The sequence below is a fragment of the Mytilus galloprovincialis genome, chromosome 1 (assembly GCF_965363235.1).
Source record: "Mytilus galloprovincialis chromosome 1, xbMytGall1.hap1.1, whole genome shotgun sequence".
Lineage (NCBI taxonomy): Eukaryota > Metazoa > Mollusca > Bivalvia > Mytilida > Mytilidae > Mytilus > Mytilus galloprovincialis.
The window spans coordinates 54,598,909-54,616,030 of record NC_134838.1 but is presented as its reverse complement, the minus strand read 5'-3'; the positions used below and the strand labels follow the sequence as shown (position 1 = coordinate 54,616,030).

General features: G+C 30.6%; 1 protein-coding gene across 1 annotated transcript; it reads left to right on the top strand.

The window, feature by feature from the left end:
• The first annotated feature begins 8,778 nt into the window (after nucleotides 1–8,778).
• On the top strand, nucleotides 8,779–15,655 carry LOC143078940 (uncharacterized). Its single transcript, XM_076254021.1, has 6 exons — nucleotides 8,779–8,869; nucleotides 9,616–9,685; nucleotides 10,431–10,532; nucleotides 11,050–11,134; nucleotides 11,765–11,971; nucleotides 14,449–15,655. Exons 1-6 carry the CDS (start codon nucleotides 8,787–8,789, stop codon nucleotides 15,345–15,347), a joined length of 1,446 nt encoding a protein of 481 aa, XP_076110136.1. The 5' UTR covers nucleotides 8,779–8,786; the 3' UTR covers nucleotides 15,348–15,655.
• The last annotated feature ends 1,467 nt before the right edge of the window (nucleotides 15,656–17,122 follow it).

Here is a 17,122-nt window from a genome sequence, read left to right as displayed (position 1 = left end):
AGGAAATACAAGCCCGGGAATATCGTATCAATTCGGAGATATATACTCCGTATGCAGGCGTTGCTGGAATGTTGCTACATAGAAATTTAAAGTTCACAATTGGGAAGCTGAAATCATCTCTTTTGTCGTAAAGTTTTGTTTTCAACCAACCCTCATTGTCAATTTCTAAGTTGTCGTTTGTTTATTAGTTACATATTAGTGTTTCGTTTATTTTTTGTACATAGATTAGGCCGTTAGTTTTTTCGTTTGAAGTGGTTTACATTGTCATTTCGGAGCCTTTTATAGCTGTCTTTTCGGTATTGGGCATTGCTCATTGTTGAAAGCCGTACGGTGACTTATAGTTTATAATTTTTGTGTCATTTGGTCATTTGCAATCATTCCACATTTTGTTTTCAATAATAATTAAGAATGTACTATTATTGAGGTACAGCAGCGACCATTGCGTTAGAACCTTAATCAGAAAACCAAACAACAATGTCAACAAAGAAAATCAAAATGGCTTTGATTTTCTTTTGATGTGACAAATCACATACGAAAACATGAAAGACTCAGGGATCTTAATGAAGGACAGTCTAACGATGGAGGAACTATCAATGTAACAATACGCCGCGTCTACGGCGTGGCGTGACGTATTTCACTCATTCATTTTCATGTATGAAATGTTGAACATATGTTGCTGTGATCAGCAATAATCAACTTTATATATTTCTTCAAGAAGCAATAAATTTGGACATAATACCTAGTCAGAGTTCTTTAACTGTAAAAGTATCATTCATGATAACATTATTAATAATAACAATACTGTGACATTTATCTCCTTAAGAAAAGATTAGTGTGTCTCCTGCTTAGACTCTAGTTGGTACTTTAAAGTGTAAAATGTCTTGGAAATTAACCTATATTATACCTTAAGATATAAAAAGTGGTCTTTGTTTGTTAATTAATTCTATTCAGCATCATAATTGTAAAATAACTTTTAAGCTGGAATTCATGTTTGTATAAACAATACTTTCAATACATATAGGTAAGCTGTTTTTCCTTAGAGGTAATTATTAAAGAACAGCATAAACAATGCAATGGTTAAATAATACATATAGCTGACTATGCAGTATAGAATTTGCTCATTGTTGAAGGCCGTACGATGATATATTGTTGTTGATGTCTGTGTCAGTTTGGTCTCTTGTGGACAGTTGTCTCATTGGCAATCTTACCACATCTTCTTTTTTATATGCAAACATTTATTTGCCATTCATCATTCATCAACATAATGTTTTGAATAAGGCTAATGTTTATTATAGCTGCATCAAATGTTATGAATAAAAAAACATGACAAAAACCCAATTTTAAACATTTTTCAAAGGTTTTTAAATAAATGATTTTATATTTTGTTTCTGAAACACTGTACATCATTTTGTGACATTTCTAAATGAAGAAGGAATTGTGTTTCACAAGGATGGATTGGAACACCATAAAGTTTTCATGAACAATTATATAATATATATAAGAAGTATGAGTATTCCTTAAAACATTATTCACTGGGAATGAATTTATGTTTGAAACATAATGTACTTTAAAGTTTAGGTTGCAGCTAATAATGTTCGATATGAGAAGGAGATGGGATACGACTGTCATAAGACAACTAGCAATCATACGTCAATATGAGTGCTTTTCCGTATATGATAATTTCAAAATCAAAAGTATTCAATTAATCATTTTTATTCATAATACAAAAATAAGAAAGATTAGATGAAAAGATATACAGATTTTTTGAAAAACACACAGAATTTCGTACAAACATGTTCATTATAAGTTATGTGGTTCGCTACTAACCCCCTTCAGATCCACAGAGGGTTTATAAAATCCATAGGGGTGAAGCTGGAGTTTAGCAGTAGACGTGATGTCCTGAACCCCATATGAAATTAACAAATTTACAAATATAAGAATTTTTAAATTTTGCAATGCAGTATGCATTTTTCTTATTGTTGAAGGAAGTTAGTTTCCTGTGATTACCTACTTAATGTGATTTGGTCTCTAGTTGAAAGTTGTCAGTATCAATCATACATCATCTTCTTACTTTCCTATTGTATAATGTTTAACGTATTATCGAGACTTGATTTAAGTTCCTATATAGTAAGGATGGTTCAACGGAAAGAAAAACTTCAGAATCTTTTTACCCTAATATCACAATCCATAAAATAATAATTTAATTTTGGATGTAACGCGTCTTCTGATTGGCTGACGTTATTTTGTTATGAGCCCATAGACATAATTTAGTCATGTGACCGTGACGTCATCAACGTTTTTTCATGGTTTTCTGCGGTTTAAATTGAACTTAGAATCAAATTTTAAGAAATGACTGTAATATTTTTTCTGTCTATTCAAAATAACATAAAAAATGTGGTGCACACTGTTAAATAACCCGCTACGCGCGTTATTCAGTGTGCACCAAATTTTTTATGTTATTTCTTCATAGACAGAAAAAATGTTACAGTCATTCCTTAAATAAATTAATTTTCAAACTTATGTTTTTTAAAAGTTATGGCTCGTTAGAGGCAGAAATTGTGCCTTCTAACAGGTCACCTTAATTTTGTATTTCACGTGCAGAGATAAGCAATATACCTACATGAGACATCATACTTATCTATCCATTCTTTTTGGACTTAAGCGTCATATTGATTTAATTCTGAATTTAAAACAGCCAAATGGGTACTCAACTTTAGCCAGGGTTTTACAACCAATTATGACCATATTTCTATTTAAGTCAAACCTAGTTTTTTTGCAGATCATGAATTCTTTTTCCTTTATAACTGATAGTATATTTCACTTTTTATCTTATTAGAATAACATTACTATGGAACCTCAAGTGAATGCAGAAGCACAACGACCATATTCCATCAACGATAGACATCACAAAATGTCAGAAACAGTGACACACTTACGCAACTAACATCCAATCACGAACTTTATATATTTATTTACACAATACTCATCTTAACAGTTTTCATCACAATAATTTTAAGGAAAGGCAATTTTATAATCAATTAGACCACAAACGATAAGACGTAACAGATGATCCAATCGCAATCATACCATGATCACATAAATTATATCTTCGATACTTTCCCATATGCAGTGATCTTAACTACGGGACCTTTCGTTAGATTTTCTGCAACCGCAAAGCCCAAGTGCCAGGGGATAAACGTGATTACAAAATGTAAACAACCGTGTACTCGAAGGTTAATAGTATTAACTGATACTTTAAGAACAATTTTAATACACCCAATCAATTAAGAACTGCTTAAAAAAATAGGAAGGCATGGAAAATATGAAAAAACGAGGTTCAATTTGGGGTCTTTTATCAATTTAAGATCCGTTAAACTTCGAAAATATACTCGAAAATTAATAGACTAGCGATTGCCAATCACTGAATTAAATATCATTTGTCTGTATAGCATTAACAGCTATCATTGAATCTTATATGTCTGCTTGTAGATGTAGGAAAATTGTTTATTATTTCCTTTTTTTAGTGCAAAAGTGTTTAGTTAAAAAGTTGAAATACATATTGATCCTTTCCCAGATTTACAAGTAAACTTGTTATCAAGTGCACTACACAAAACATCGGAAGCAGAGGTATGTTTATAGAGAGTTATTCAAATATGAAAACATAAGAAAAAAGATGTAGGTTCTAATGACTTAAATATTATTTAAGCAGGACTTTGATTATAAAATGACAATTTAAACAAATGGAAATATATCTGATTATATACAAGAAGATTGTTCAGTCGGAAAGCTGACCCCGGCTTGACCCCATTTCTTAAAGCAACAATGGACGTCATGTGATTACCATATATGGGCATTTTTTACCAAAAAAAGTGAAGCCCGTTTTTTGGAATTTGTAGTTTTTTGCATGAATTAAAACTTATTTCCTTTTAAGAGAACATTCTTGAGTATATACGAAATATATTACTCAACTCAATTATGGATTAAACTCATTTTTTTCTCTCAAAATGTGTCTTTAAAGTCAAGGTGTTGACAAAAAAAATGGTCACAGAAAATTAAAATCGTAATTTTCTTTCTTAACTTCTTGGGAAGCTATGCTGAATTTAAATTATGTTATGTAACATAACTTTGACTATGATTGTGCCACTTGATACGATAAGATACGCAAATGTGTGACTTCGATGTGTCGATATTTCTGACGAAGCGGGGCCGGCGGTTATTCACGAGTTATGTCCCTTTGTTTGACACTATCATGAACAAACTATTATTATATCAAGCACCATATGCTGTTATTTACTTGTGGATAACATTGAAATAATCTTATTAAATATATTTTGATACTGTAAACATGTGCAAAAAAAATAGAGAAACACATTTTTAATATTTATGTTTTGGTAAGTATTTTTACTGCTGTAACCGAATTATTTTAACACAGAAATATATTTCTACTCAATTTAAATACAAGGGTAATCAAAATATTCATGAATAATAGATCAAGACAGGATTAAAATGATAAAAAAAAACAGGAGTTCCTTTTCATTACTGATACCTGGTCCTACCCTTTACCACTTAAACTTAAAATAGATCATAATGAAAGTATTCTGAATGTAAAATCTTCATTATTTTAAATAAAAGGAAATTAGTTTGCAATCTTTGTATGAATAAACTAAGTGTAACAATAAATATTGTCTCATTGATTTCATGCAAGTTAGTTCTAATGAATGGACTCAAATTATAAAAAAAACCACACTAAACCAATAAATAAATGGTGCTAATCATTAACTTGAAAATGAATAAGAACAAAAAAGACTCAGTAATATTTTTCTTTTACTATTTGAAAAAAATAATAATAACATTAGAAAAACTATGCATTTTTATATTTATATAAAAGTATTTCAGAGCAGTTTCTGGAGGCTAAGTCAACAATTATGTTTTAGATCACAAGTCAAAATTAAGTCACACTTCATGTCAGTATGATCATGCTTTGAATAAGATTGATTAAAATGCTACTCTGAAAGAGATTGTTTTAAGACAGTAACCATTTGATTTTCGGTGAGGGGGTTGGGGGGGGCTATTGATTTATTTTGAGACAAAGTTTTTTTTCGCATTTTTTCATTTAATGGCAGCTGAGGGTAAAACAAACATTTTTTTCTCAGGGTCACAAACAAATTATTTTATTTTATCCAAAAATTCGAAACAAAATTGTTTTCCCAAAAACCAAAATAGCACCACCCTCCCCCCCCCCCCCCAGGTTGTTGGCTGCCTGTGTTCAAATTCTTTATCCAAATATTTTTTTCCGTGAAATTAAACATTTTCAGAATGGCGGGTTTTAATATCAGTCCCATTGTTGTCTTAAAAAAGTAGCAACAACGGTCGTTTCTAAGGGCTTGTTTTCTGACGGTGTTTACTAAAAATATTTCCAACAAGATTGGAGTCTTTCTGTTAAAAACAAGGTGACAGTTTGCAAATTGTCTTTATTATTCAATATTTTACAAAACAATTTACATCACACCTAAACGTTTATGTCACTTATCAATAATGATGATACTATTACGCGCATTGAAATATTCTTTATTCCGCCGTCCAAGAATTGAAATAGTGTAGTCGAAGGTTTGAAACTGAGTTATGAGCAAAAAGCAAAGTAATTTGACGAGCAACCAACAGGTGATAATTAAACATTCACACCTGTGTGTTGTTAAAGAAACAAGTACTAAGCGACACTTTTACTGCATACATTGTATTTGATGCAATACATGTTGTGAGATAACATTGATTTGTGGATTCAATACCCTCCCTTACAGGTTGAACCAAATACTTAGAATTTACAGTCAGTCACTGCTGATAAATGCATTTGTTTTACAATAGTCAGATCCGAAAGAGCGCAGATATACTGGAATTACTGGTTTGGGGAAAAGAACCAAAATTTAATATTTTTCATAAGCAAACCAAAATAGAAGTTAAAAAATATGCAGTAACAAATAGTATGTGATAACGATGGTTCATTTGAAACATGTCTAAATTAACACTATAGCTTAAACCTGACTTAACCTTTTTTAACGATTACAAACTACAGCTAGAAGAGAGATTAAGTGTCACTTTTCAAACACAGTTTAATATGCTCACGACGAGGTTTAAATAAAGTAGCATCTTATCCTAGAAATTCCAATGAAAACGACAAAAAATAGTCAAAACCTAACAATATTTGTGAGGCAACTGTTATCACTGACAACCAAATCAAACGTTTTATTTACTGCAAATGAAGTTTTATTTATCTTTACAGATAATTATTGATCTTTTATTTTGCTTTAACCGGAATTTGAAAAAAATCGTTTTTAAAGGAATTTAAAAAATTGGCAAATTGTATTTTGCTTATAAGTTTCCTATCATATTCGGAAAACTTAGTTTTACAGAATAAAGTTAACTCATATTTTTCAAAGATGTTTTTTGCCTTTAAAGTAAAACAAAAATGTGTAAATGAGAACGTTTGTAAAAGAAAATTGTTTTCAACAACATTGTATTTGACTTAACTCAGATGAACTGTTAACTATTTTAACAACGAGGTAAATGTTCTTTGATGTTCAAATTTCATTATGCTGATAGACTCTCTAATTTGTACCGCGGGAAGATTACAAATACAAGTGAACTTGGTCGGAACTGTTAAATATTTGATTAATTTATAGAATAATTTATTTTACACCTTTAAATATTAATATTCCAATAACAATGCTTAAAGTGTAAAAATTAACATAGAATGTGTGCCAAAGGTTTTAGAAAAAGTTTCAATGTTATAGTTAGCACATTTCCATGAAATTGTGAAATATTTAATATCAATTTATTCTGTAAAGATCCATAGTTTTTTTTTGTCACCTTTTCTTCGAATGTGTCTATACTATCAACATCGTTTTTCAAATTGAATAAACAGTTTTGTTTTTCGTTAATTTTTTTTATACAAATGAGGCCGTTTAGTTTTCTCGTCATATTTTACATTGTCATATCGGGGCCTTTTATAGCTGAATATGCGGTATGTGCTTTGCTCATTGTTGAAGGTCGTACGGTGATCGAAAGTTGTTAATGTCTGTGTCATTTTAGTCTTTTGTGGACAGTTGTCTCATTGGCAATCATAACACATCTTCTTTTTTATATTGATTGATTATTTTTTGTCAGTAATGATTTTTCGGATTTTGTTATTAGCCTAAAAATCTAATTTCAATACTGAAACAAGTTGTAGTATTACATAAACTTCCCAAAACCAATACAAATCGCGTTCCTTTTAACTTTACTTTTATCTTAAATATAAAAGATGTTCTTATACCGAATAGTTCAGAGTGCTTCCCTTTTGAGAATATCTCTAAATTGATACGATATTACAATGCTTGCATTTCTTAAAAAGGTTCTGCTTATAAAGAAACGATCCAACGTTTGGCTCTTAATAGTAAATCAAGCCACTCCCTTGAACGTTTTTGCTCCACCTTTTTAGGTTGCTATGTATTATTTTGTAACCTGGTAGTGTTTTCTTGATTTTGATTTTGATTTTTGACTTATCTCATGTAGTCTTTGAGATCAAGACACTGCTCAATACGCTGGTGATACCCGCATGAGGAAATCTCCTCGAAACCACCTTTAGATCAATGATTGTTTTGAAGAAAAAAACCTATTGTTGATTAGTTCTAGAATATAAATTCTAATTAAGTGTCTGGTATTTGCTGCATATAAGGTTGCAACATATCGGACACATAACAAATGAATGTGTCCATGTTGGCAAATTCGTAATTGGATTTTGTTTTACCTAATACATCAAAGATTGTTTTATAAAAGGTCTATGCCGTTTAATGTGTTTGAAATAATAAACAAAAGAAATTACCTAATTTAAATTTAAATATCAATTATTCAAAATTAATTTTTGAATATCTGTGACAGTTTAGTACGTAAAAATAGTATTAGGATTTATCAATATACTTATTTATAAGACTAAAATTCTCCTTATTTTACATATTGCATTAACTAACATTTAAAAAAAAATCATTCTAATATCTATATAAAGGTAGATTGCATAAGCTTATAGTGTGATGAATCGTACGCTCATTCCCAAATTTCCATATTCTGTATTCACACTATGAATTACTTGTAATAAATAGAATAGAATCACTGCATTTATAAAGCTCTTATATTTATAAATTGAACAAACACTTACATATCAATACACATGTATACCAGAACATAATATAATAAATGAAACTTTCCGAAAAAAATATAAAAAGACAACACAATCCGGAGATAAGAAGATTTAAAAATATAATCCTTATCAATCAAGAGTACCAAAAATTTACAAATATGTATTAAAATAATGAAAACAGCAATGATACTGTTTCATTTTTGCGGCTTGTTTTGGTCGTTCTATTGTGTTGTGTGGACAAAGGACATTCCCAGACTTCTCTTCTTTGAGACCTTTCCTACATTAACACACAGTTCAACACATGTTTTGACACCTGAGCTTTTTGGAAATATTGATGTTTATCTCCGGTGCATGTGTTTCGTCATAGATCATTTATATGCTATCTACAATGTTAACAGCTGGTTTTCTTTAACAACATCACACCAAATAACCATATTATCATTTCAAATAATATATTTCTTAATTTACCATTTGAAGGAGGAGCTTGAAAATGCCAACGTGACTTTTTTTTAGAAGATAGCCTAATGTAATATGCATACATTATATGACACGTGGTCTTTATTTACAAAAGTTAGAACTGTAGCCGTTGGATGTCATTGTATCAAATATTAACAGAATGGAAACAAGTGAATTTTCAATGTATGATTCTCTCATGGATAATCAGTCAGCAAAGAGAATAAAGCTCGAGATTGCAGAAAGGTAAGATAACGTTATTTGGTTTTTTTCTTCTGTCATCCTCTTAAGATATAACAGAACATGCATTGGATATAGTTTAAGCGGTTTTTTTTTTCTCATGACAAATAGACTAGATAACTTTTAAAAAGAACATGTCTTATTTCATAAGTTCCATAACTTTTTTGTTACATGTTTTAAATTTGAAGCAGTAAACTAGCACGTTCCAAGAATTTGAAGTCAGAGGTCCCTCAAATAATTAAACTGACGTCGTAGAAAAAAACTGGACAATTTTCAATTCATTATGTGGAAGAAAATAAAAATGATGTTATTTGAAATGTAATATTTTGGCACTTGAGCCATACCAGAAAACCCTTTTCATAATAACATTTTCACTTCAGAATAAAGGTTTTTATAAGTTATTTACTTCTAACTAAGCATGCATGTACATATGCTCTTACTTCACTGTCGGAGTTCAAAATTATTTAAGCCAAATTGCCTGTTTGAGCTGCATAAGTTTAAAATTTAGATATCTGGCTCAATAAAGAGCCAATGTCCAGTAAGAGCGGGACATGGTTTTGAATACCATGTTTCATCAGATGCGTTTAAACTAATTTTATCAATTTGACTCCATCAAGTAAGGTTGAGCTCAAGGTTTACTCATTTGAAAAATCAAAAGAAAAGGGCATTTGGTACGTGGTATAAGTTGTTGACTTCACACAATAAACTTGTGATCATCATTTAAATTCCGTTTTGGTATTCTTTTTTTACAGGCCCTTGAACTTTGCAATATCATCAGATGAACGTGAGATCCAGTCAGTTAAAAAGACAAAAATGCCAAGGGTAAGATTTTCATACTGTGTTGTCTGTGAATCTGATTTATAAACTTGAAAATGCATAACAAACTAGTAAGTGCATCAACATTTAGATAAGTTTGACTATGAATACATTTTGAATGGGAAGGAAAATTAAGGAAATGATGTATCAACTCATTACACAAAATTATTGACATAACATGCTGCAGCGGACCTGGACTGTTAATTGTAAAATCTCAGCGAGACTACCTAATTGCAAATTCATGTTAGTAGGGTTTTTGTTAAAGGTGAGGTATTTGAAACTTTGAACATCCCCGTAAAAAAATGAATGCAAATACTAATGTAAAAATCTCAGAATGAGGGTTAACAACCATTGCAGTTCCTTGATCTTATTCAATATATAGACAAATCTGTTACAATTGGATTCATTTGAATTATTCAGACAATAATGTTTACAATTGCTTATCTAAACATTAGAATAAATTACAAGACTGGAAACATGAAACAATGGATCCATAGGTTCAAGATACTTGATGTAGGTTACCTAAAACATGTATAACGCGTTTTTCAATCTTCAATTTATTATTATTAATTATTATTCTTGTACCTTGAAATAAGGCTAAAAAACCAACTTTGCAGAAAGCACGAAGATTAATAACATATGTCAAATGACTTCTGAAGACCGCCGTCTTAACCAAATAATTAATGCCAAGCTACTATAGTATGTGTTTATGACAAATGTACTAGAATTTGTCATTATCATTGTATTTTAGGATCCAATGGCACACAGAATCATTGAGAAGAAGCGACGAGATCGCATGAATAACTGCTTGGCAGAACTCAGTCGACTTATTCCACAAAACTATTTAAAACAGGTAAAATAGTTTTTTTTTATAGAATTCAAAGAGTATTTTTGGCTAAATAATATCAAAGATATCATTTTCGTGGAGCTATGTTTCTTAAACCATGGAGCATTATTCATATTGAGTTACAAACCCTCATGTTGATTTAAGTATGTTTAAGATATTTATTTCAATACAATATATGTGATTATTACTTTAATATTTTATTTTATCTTTTCATTGGCTTCTTTTCTTTGGTAATTTTTCTAATGTATAGTCAACTACCATTTTCGTATTGCCTTGTCAGCACAATATGTCAAGGCATTTCAATCAAACATTAACGAAATATTGTTGTTTTTAATTCTATCATGAAAATACCCCAAAAAACATATGAATATATAAATGAATCAAAGTAAATTACATGTGAAAATCTTAAAGAATGAAAACAATTTTCCAGAGGGCAATGAAACCTAAGTTTCTGAATATTGCTATTTAAGAAATATTCGTTATTAATCATTATACATTCATTAAATGCAATTATGTTCTTCAGGGTCAAGGTCGTATTGAGAAGACAGAGATTATAGAAATTGCATCCAAGCTTATACGAAACCTGTTAAACTTGCAAAATTTTAGAGGTATGAAATATTTTTATAATTTTTGTATCAGTTTAACTGCAACATAAGATATAAAATAATATTCTAAAATAATTTTCTATCGCCAACAGGATTATTGTGCTCCTTCTCATGAATAATACTTCTTTATAATAAAAATGTTGACCTGGTTAAGATCAGCAGTGTAGGCATAGCCTACTGATTACCATCACATGAATACAGCTATAGTATGCTAGTCAAATGTCTTCGTTGTTCTGTAAACTATTCAGTTTTGAAATTTTTCAGTATGTTGATATTAATATTCGTATATATTATTCGAATACATTTCCAATAATTATGTGAAGATACTTGCATTAGACGTCAACTTGTTGAATTAGCCGACTTCCTTTGTAAATCATAAACTTTGAGGTCATTTGTAGACCAAAGTAATAAATATTTTATTAATTTCTAATATACAGAACTGATATCTTACAGACTAATGTGATATGATAGACAATTTTTGATAGATTGATAATACCTTTTACTGATGAATTCAAGGGAATGTAAAAAGGAAACATTGATATTGCTTCCCTTTTTTTAATTTATCTTGACAAGCATCGATTATACAACCTAGTCAATTACTAATTGACAGTTTTTAAATTGGAATAATTTTAGAAATGATGGGGAAAGACTTATCGTCGGGTTTTGATGGAACAAAACCATGTTGCCAAGAGAAGTTTTACATGGGATATAAAGAGTGTCAAGAGGAAATACTGCGATATTTAATTGACACAGATGGGGTGGATCTTAAAGATGACTTCTTTCAGAGAATTACAACTTTTTTAGATCAAAGCAGTAAGAAACATCTTAGATTATCAACAGGTAGGAATCATTCTTATATGTGCTATCAAAGATTGTTGATATTAAGCTCATTTTTCTAAAGGGTCAATGAGACCTATGTAATATCTCAAAGTTGAAACAATTAAAAGTAAATAAAAAAAGTGAAAGTGGCAATGGCGCATAAATTTCTTGTTTATACATATATTAAAAAAACATATTTCACTGAATCTAACACAAAACCCGAACCAAAAAGAAAAGCAACAAATAAATTTCATGGTAATGTTTTACTTATGAAAAGAAATGAAATGAAAAAGGCTTTTGCCTGATCATATAAATAAAGGAGTAGGTCCGATATGACCCCTTTTTAATATAGCATTTTACAAAATTGTTAACATGAAAACTTTTTAGCTATTTTGTGTAAAGTTGAACACTTCTGCTACATAAATATGGGCTGTTTTTGAAAATACAATGAACATATATCGGATATTGGCATCATTAAATCTGAAATCTTACTGAAATCTTCACAATTTTAGCATTTGAGTTGAATTTTAGACGGGTTCCGTCTTCAATGGAAGTGGTCGCATTTGGGTTCATTGCTAATATTTTAATGTAAGTTGTATTTGATGATAATACATAAAATAAAGAAAGGTTGGGAGTGAACACGGATGCGGCCATTTCCATTTTTGACAAAAATCATCTGAAAACTGACTTATTATGCCATGTTTGAAATTTATTTCTTATATTCAAGCTTGAATTTGAACGCCTGAAAGACTAAATCAGTTCAAATCTTTCTCATAAACTAATTGAATCGACTGAAGGAGACACTTAAGTGTTTAAAAAGTGTCCAAAATCCTGCATCAGATACACCAGAAATTAGAAGCCAAAATCGGCCTTACCGGAACTACTCCTTTGCGATGTTGGTCTTGAAAGACAAATTTAATTATTAACAATACATTTCTTTTATATATTTGACAATTCTCGTCCAATAAATCTGTTTTCAGAATGCATTTTATTCTTTTAAAGTGACAAATCTTGTTTTGTACCACTCAAAATCAAAGCTCTGTGCTATGTAGCTTACTCCTGTGGTGAAAAGTAAAATCTCAAAAATACTCCTTGAAAAATTCAAACCGGAAAGTCTCCAATCAAATGGCAAAATCAAGAACTGTCATATTCCTGACTTGGTACAGGCATTTTCTATTTTAACATGTTGGATAAAAACTAGTTTTATAGTTAGCTAAACCTTTCAATTGTATGACAGTCGCATAATATTCAATTATATTGACAAAAAAAATGTGAACAAAACAATCAGATATAATAGATAAAAATGCCAAAAAAATAGGGATACAGCTGTTAACATTGTGTTATAATCTAAAGCACTATAAAAACAAACAAAAATGTATCAAAGAGGTTCTTTATAGTCCATATTGTTCTACTTTACTGAAATGACATGTATTTGACTTTAACTAATGAATTAGTCATACTATAAGTCTCTTATTCTGTGTAGTTATGATGTGTGGTTGTTTATGTTAGTATCAGTACTAAATAGACTTTTGTTAAATAATTTTCACCATGTGTCATTGTCTGAACAATAGTCTGTAATACAGTGTACATGTCACTGGGTGTAAAAACTAATACTTTAAAATTCCATATCAATTGCGACTTCTTCGTCAGTCTTAGGCATAATTGAAAGTCATTAAGAAAATTCCATGACCAGTTGTTCTTTAGTTTATCTGAATATCTTAACAGGTGTGTATGAAAAGTGATGAACCATTTTAAAACTGGTGATGCAATTTTCAAAATAATCTTCTGTTATGTTTAAGATTGGTTGAAGAGTTGACAGGCAATGTTCCAGTACTAGTTTTTCACTAATGTTCTGCATGATGAATGTTTTACATTGTAATATCAATGGTTTTGTCTTGGATGCTACATACACAACACTAAAGATGTTTCTGCCTTTGCAAACAGTCAATGCATTTTCTTTGAGACAGATTTGTCACAACCTTAACTCCGATTACGTTTTGAAATATTATTCCTGTGTATGGTGTAATCAACCAGTGTTCATTGTTTAATCGTTGACTTCTCTAGGAGATTTCGGTGAGTTTCATTGTTGTTTTGCTTCCAAACAAATAGGATACTGTACATGTTTTTTATATTTATATAAAAGCTATGTAGTATATTTTATTACTTAGTAAGCATATTCTAAATAATTATTTAATTGTTTGATTTTTTATCTTGAACACAGACTACGAAATAATCATATGCTCCTGGTGCAACAGTTAAATATGACTTTTTAATGTATAAAATTGATAAAAAAATTTCTAGTTATTTGATAATTTTTAATACTTATTTTTAAAAGTGTTGCTAATTATGAATAAAAATGAATTTAAAAAACATCTTAAGATGAATACACACGTTAAAATGACCCTCTGTTTTAGATGATATAGAAGTAAGGTTTACTCTCTCGTCTATTTTCACTTAACGGTAGTACACATATTTCAATTAATTGTTGTCTATTGTAGTAAAATCTGCATTCAATATCAAAGATGTAAAGGCTAATGATTCTTTGACGTCAAAAGCACCAGTTTCAAATTTAAGCTCACAGAGAAATGGTCAAATACTACAAGGCATGGGCATATCAGAAAAGAGCGTCACAATGATAAAACAAGATGAAGATCTTTGTACTTTGCTGAAGCGAACAGATCAAGCATTCAGTCTAACATCAGGATACAGCAGTACCACCAGAAGCCAGTCATTGTCAGAAGGAAGCGTATCATGCATTACAATACAGTCAGTTCAGGGAGATACAGCAGATAGAGATGAAAGTAACGGCTCAAGAGGCAGTTTATACTCCAGTGAGGAAAATTCATCCGAAGGCACTAATGACAGCAAGATTGATTACCACAAGTCACATGCGTACAAATTTAAGCACAATATAACAAAAAGGTTTTCTAAAGAAAGAAGTCCGTGGCATCACAAAAGTGATCGATCTTCAGATTCAATGGAGGGTGAAAATGAACAAGGAAAGAAAAACATAATAAGCTACAGTACTTCCAGTCCTAGCACTGAATACAGTCAATATTTAGGATCTGAAAATAGTTCTTCAAATAGTTGTTGCGAGAAAAATGAAATTCCAAGTAATCAGAATGACTTTGGGAAGAATGGTCGTTTTGATTCAAAACAGGTGCCTTTACCTGCCTTTGTACTTCATCCTCTTGGAACACATTATGTTCCCGTAACAATACCTCCTATATATTTCAAAAGTGTGTTTAAAGACGATAGCAAGGGATCAACAGCATATCATCCCATTAGTATCCCTGTGAATTTCTGTGGTCCAAATGTTTCCATACATACACAGGAAGGACAGCTGATATGTGACTCAAATAGACCAAAAAAGGAGAGATCTATTGAAAAGGCATAGAAAACGTTTTAACTTTCGAAAGATTTTAAGGCATTTTTTGTACAAAAGATTGTGTGTATATTCAAAGAGACGTATTTTTTCTCCCGAGTGTACCAAGTCGTTCTGTTGGTAGATACAGTCGAGCGTTTGGTTTTGTTAGTTTAATGGACATTCGCTTTTTTAAATTAGCTGGAAGTTCGGTATTTTTGTAATAACATTGATGAATGTTTTGTTTACACTATTTTGCTTTATTAAAAGAAATTGTTTGTGCAACATATTTTCAGCTTTATGATGTTCATGATCATATCTTTATTTTGCTAATCTATAAATTGCAGCCACATTATTATTCCATTTTGATAATAATAATAAAAAAATTGAATATTTCTTTACTAAGTAAATGTAAAATTTGTTTTATCATTACTGTATATTTTGTCATTTGATAAACAATTAACATGAAGATATTAATACATTTTACAATAGATTCGTTTTTATTCATATATAAAACAGCACAACGTGTTTCATTTTCAGATGGTGACGTTCCGTTGTCCCCATTTTATGGCGTGTATAAATCTCAACTTGTTCGATTAGCTCTTGTATGTAACAACGTATTTGATTTCAACGAAAGAAATCTCTGCATTACTGAAAATTTAAAACACCTGGTTTTCGATATCACAAACTAATCAAAACATCTACTTGTGTTATTATCTGTACAAGGACATCATTTGTAAATATAAAACAACATGCAGACATCTTATACGTTCATGTATTTCATATCCAATATTTTATGGTAATATTCTTTAAAAAGCATAAAAATGTCGGCATTCACCTCAAAAGCTAATCAAAACTCTAACCAGACTTATTCGGAAAGGATATAATTATCATACTGTTGCAAAGGTATGAAGGATTTTATATGTTGGTATTAATTTTGATTCAATCATAGGTATTTGCATCGGAAATAAACAAATCTATTCTAAATCCGTTGTTGGCACAAGTTATGTTCGTGTCATATATTTTATGATGGCATGATATCAAACCCCTAACGGGAGGGAATGTACTTGATTTTAAGATGAAGAAGACTTAATATTTCAATCAGTTTAATTGAGATCTGGAGCTGGCATGTCAATAATTGCTAGTAGTCCTTTGTTAGTGTATGCAACTTGTCATCTTGCTTAGTTTCTTTTGTTACCTTTACTGAAATCGGACTCGGGCTTCTTTTAAACTGTGCGTTTTGTAATGTGTTTCTTTATTCTCCATTGGCTACAGATATAGGGGGAGGGTTGAGATTTCACAAAAAAAAACCGCCACATGTTTGCGCCTGTCCCAAGTCAGGAGCCTCTGATCTTTGTTAGTCTTGTATGTTGTTTAATGTGTAGTTCATTTATATGTTTTGGAGTTAAGTGAGACGTCCATTTGCACTGAACTAGTACACAATTTTATTTAGGGTCAAGAGGAAGACCACCTCCAGCTGCGGGATTTTTCGCTGCGTTGAAGACCCATTTGTGACCTTCTGCTGTTGTCTGCTCTTTGGGTGGGTGGTTGTCTCTATGACATATGCCAAATTTCCTTTCTCAACTTTATTTCGACAATATATTGAATTTCAACACGGGTATTTGCTTTATTTTTACCCAGAAGTTAGTTTTACTGGGTTGTTGGGTACGAGGTACTAAAACTTTTGAAGACTTTTGAAGACTTTTGAGGTATTTTACAGTTAGTGTTTGAGTTTGTTTTCATTTTATCAGTGGGTATAATGTTTCTCTTAAAAATATGATTGAACGGACTTTTTTGCCCTTTCTTGG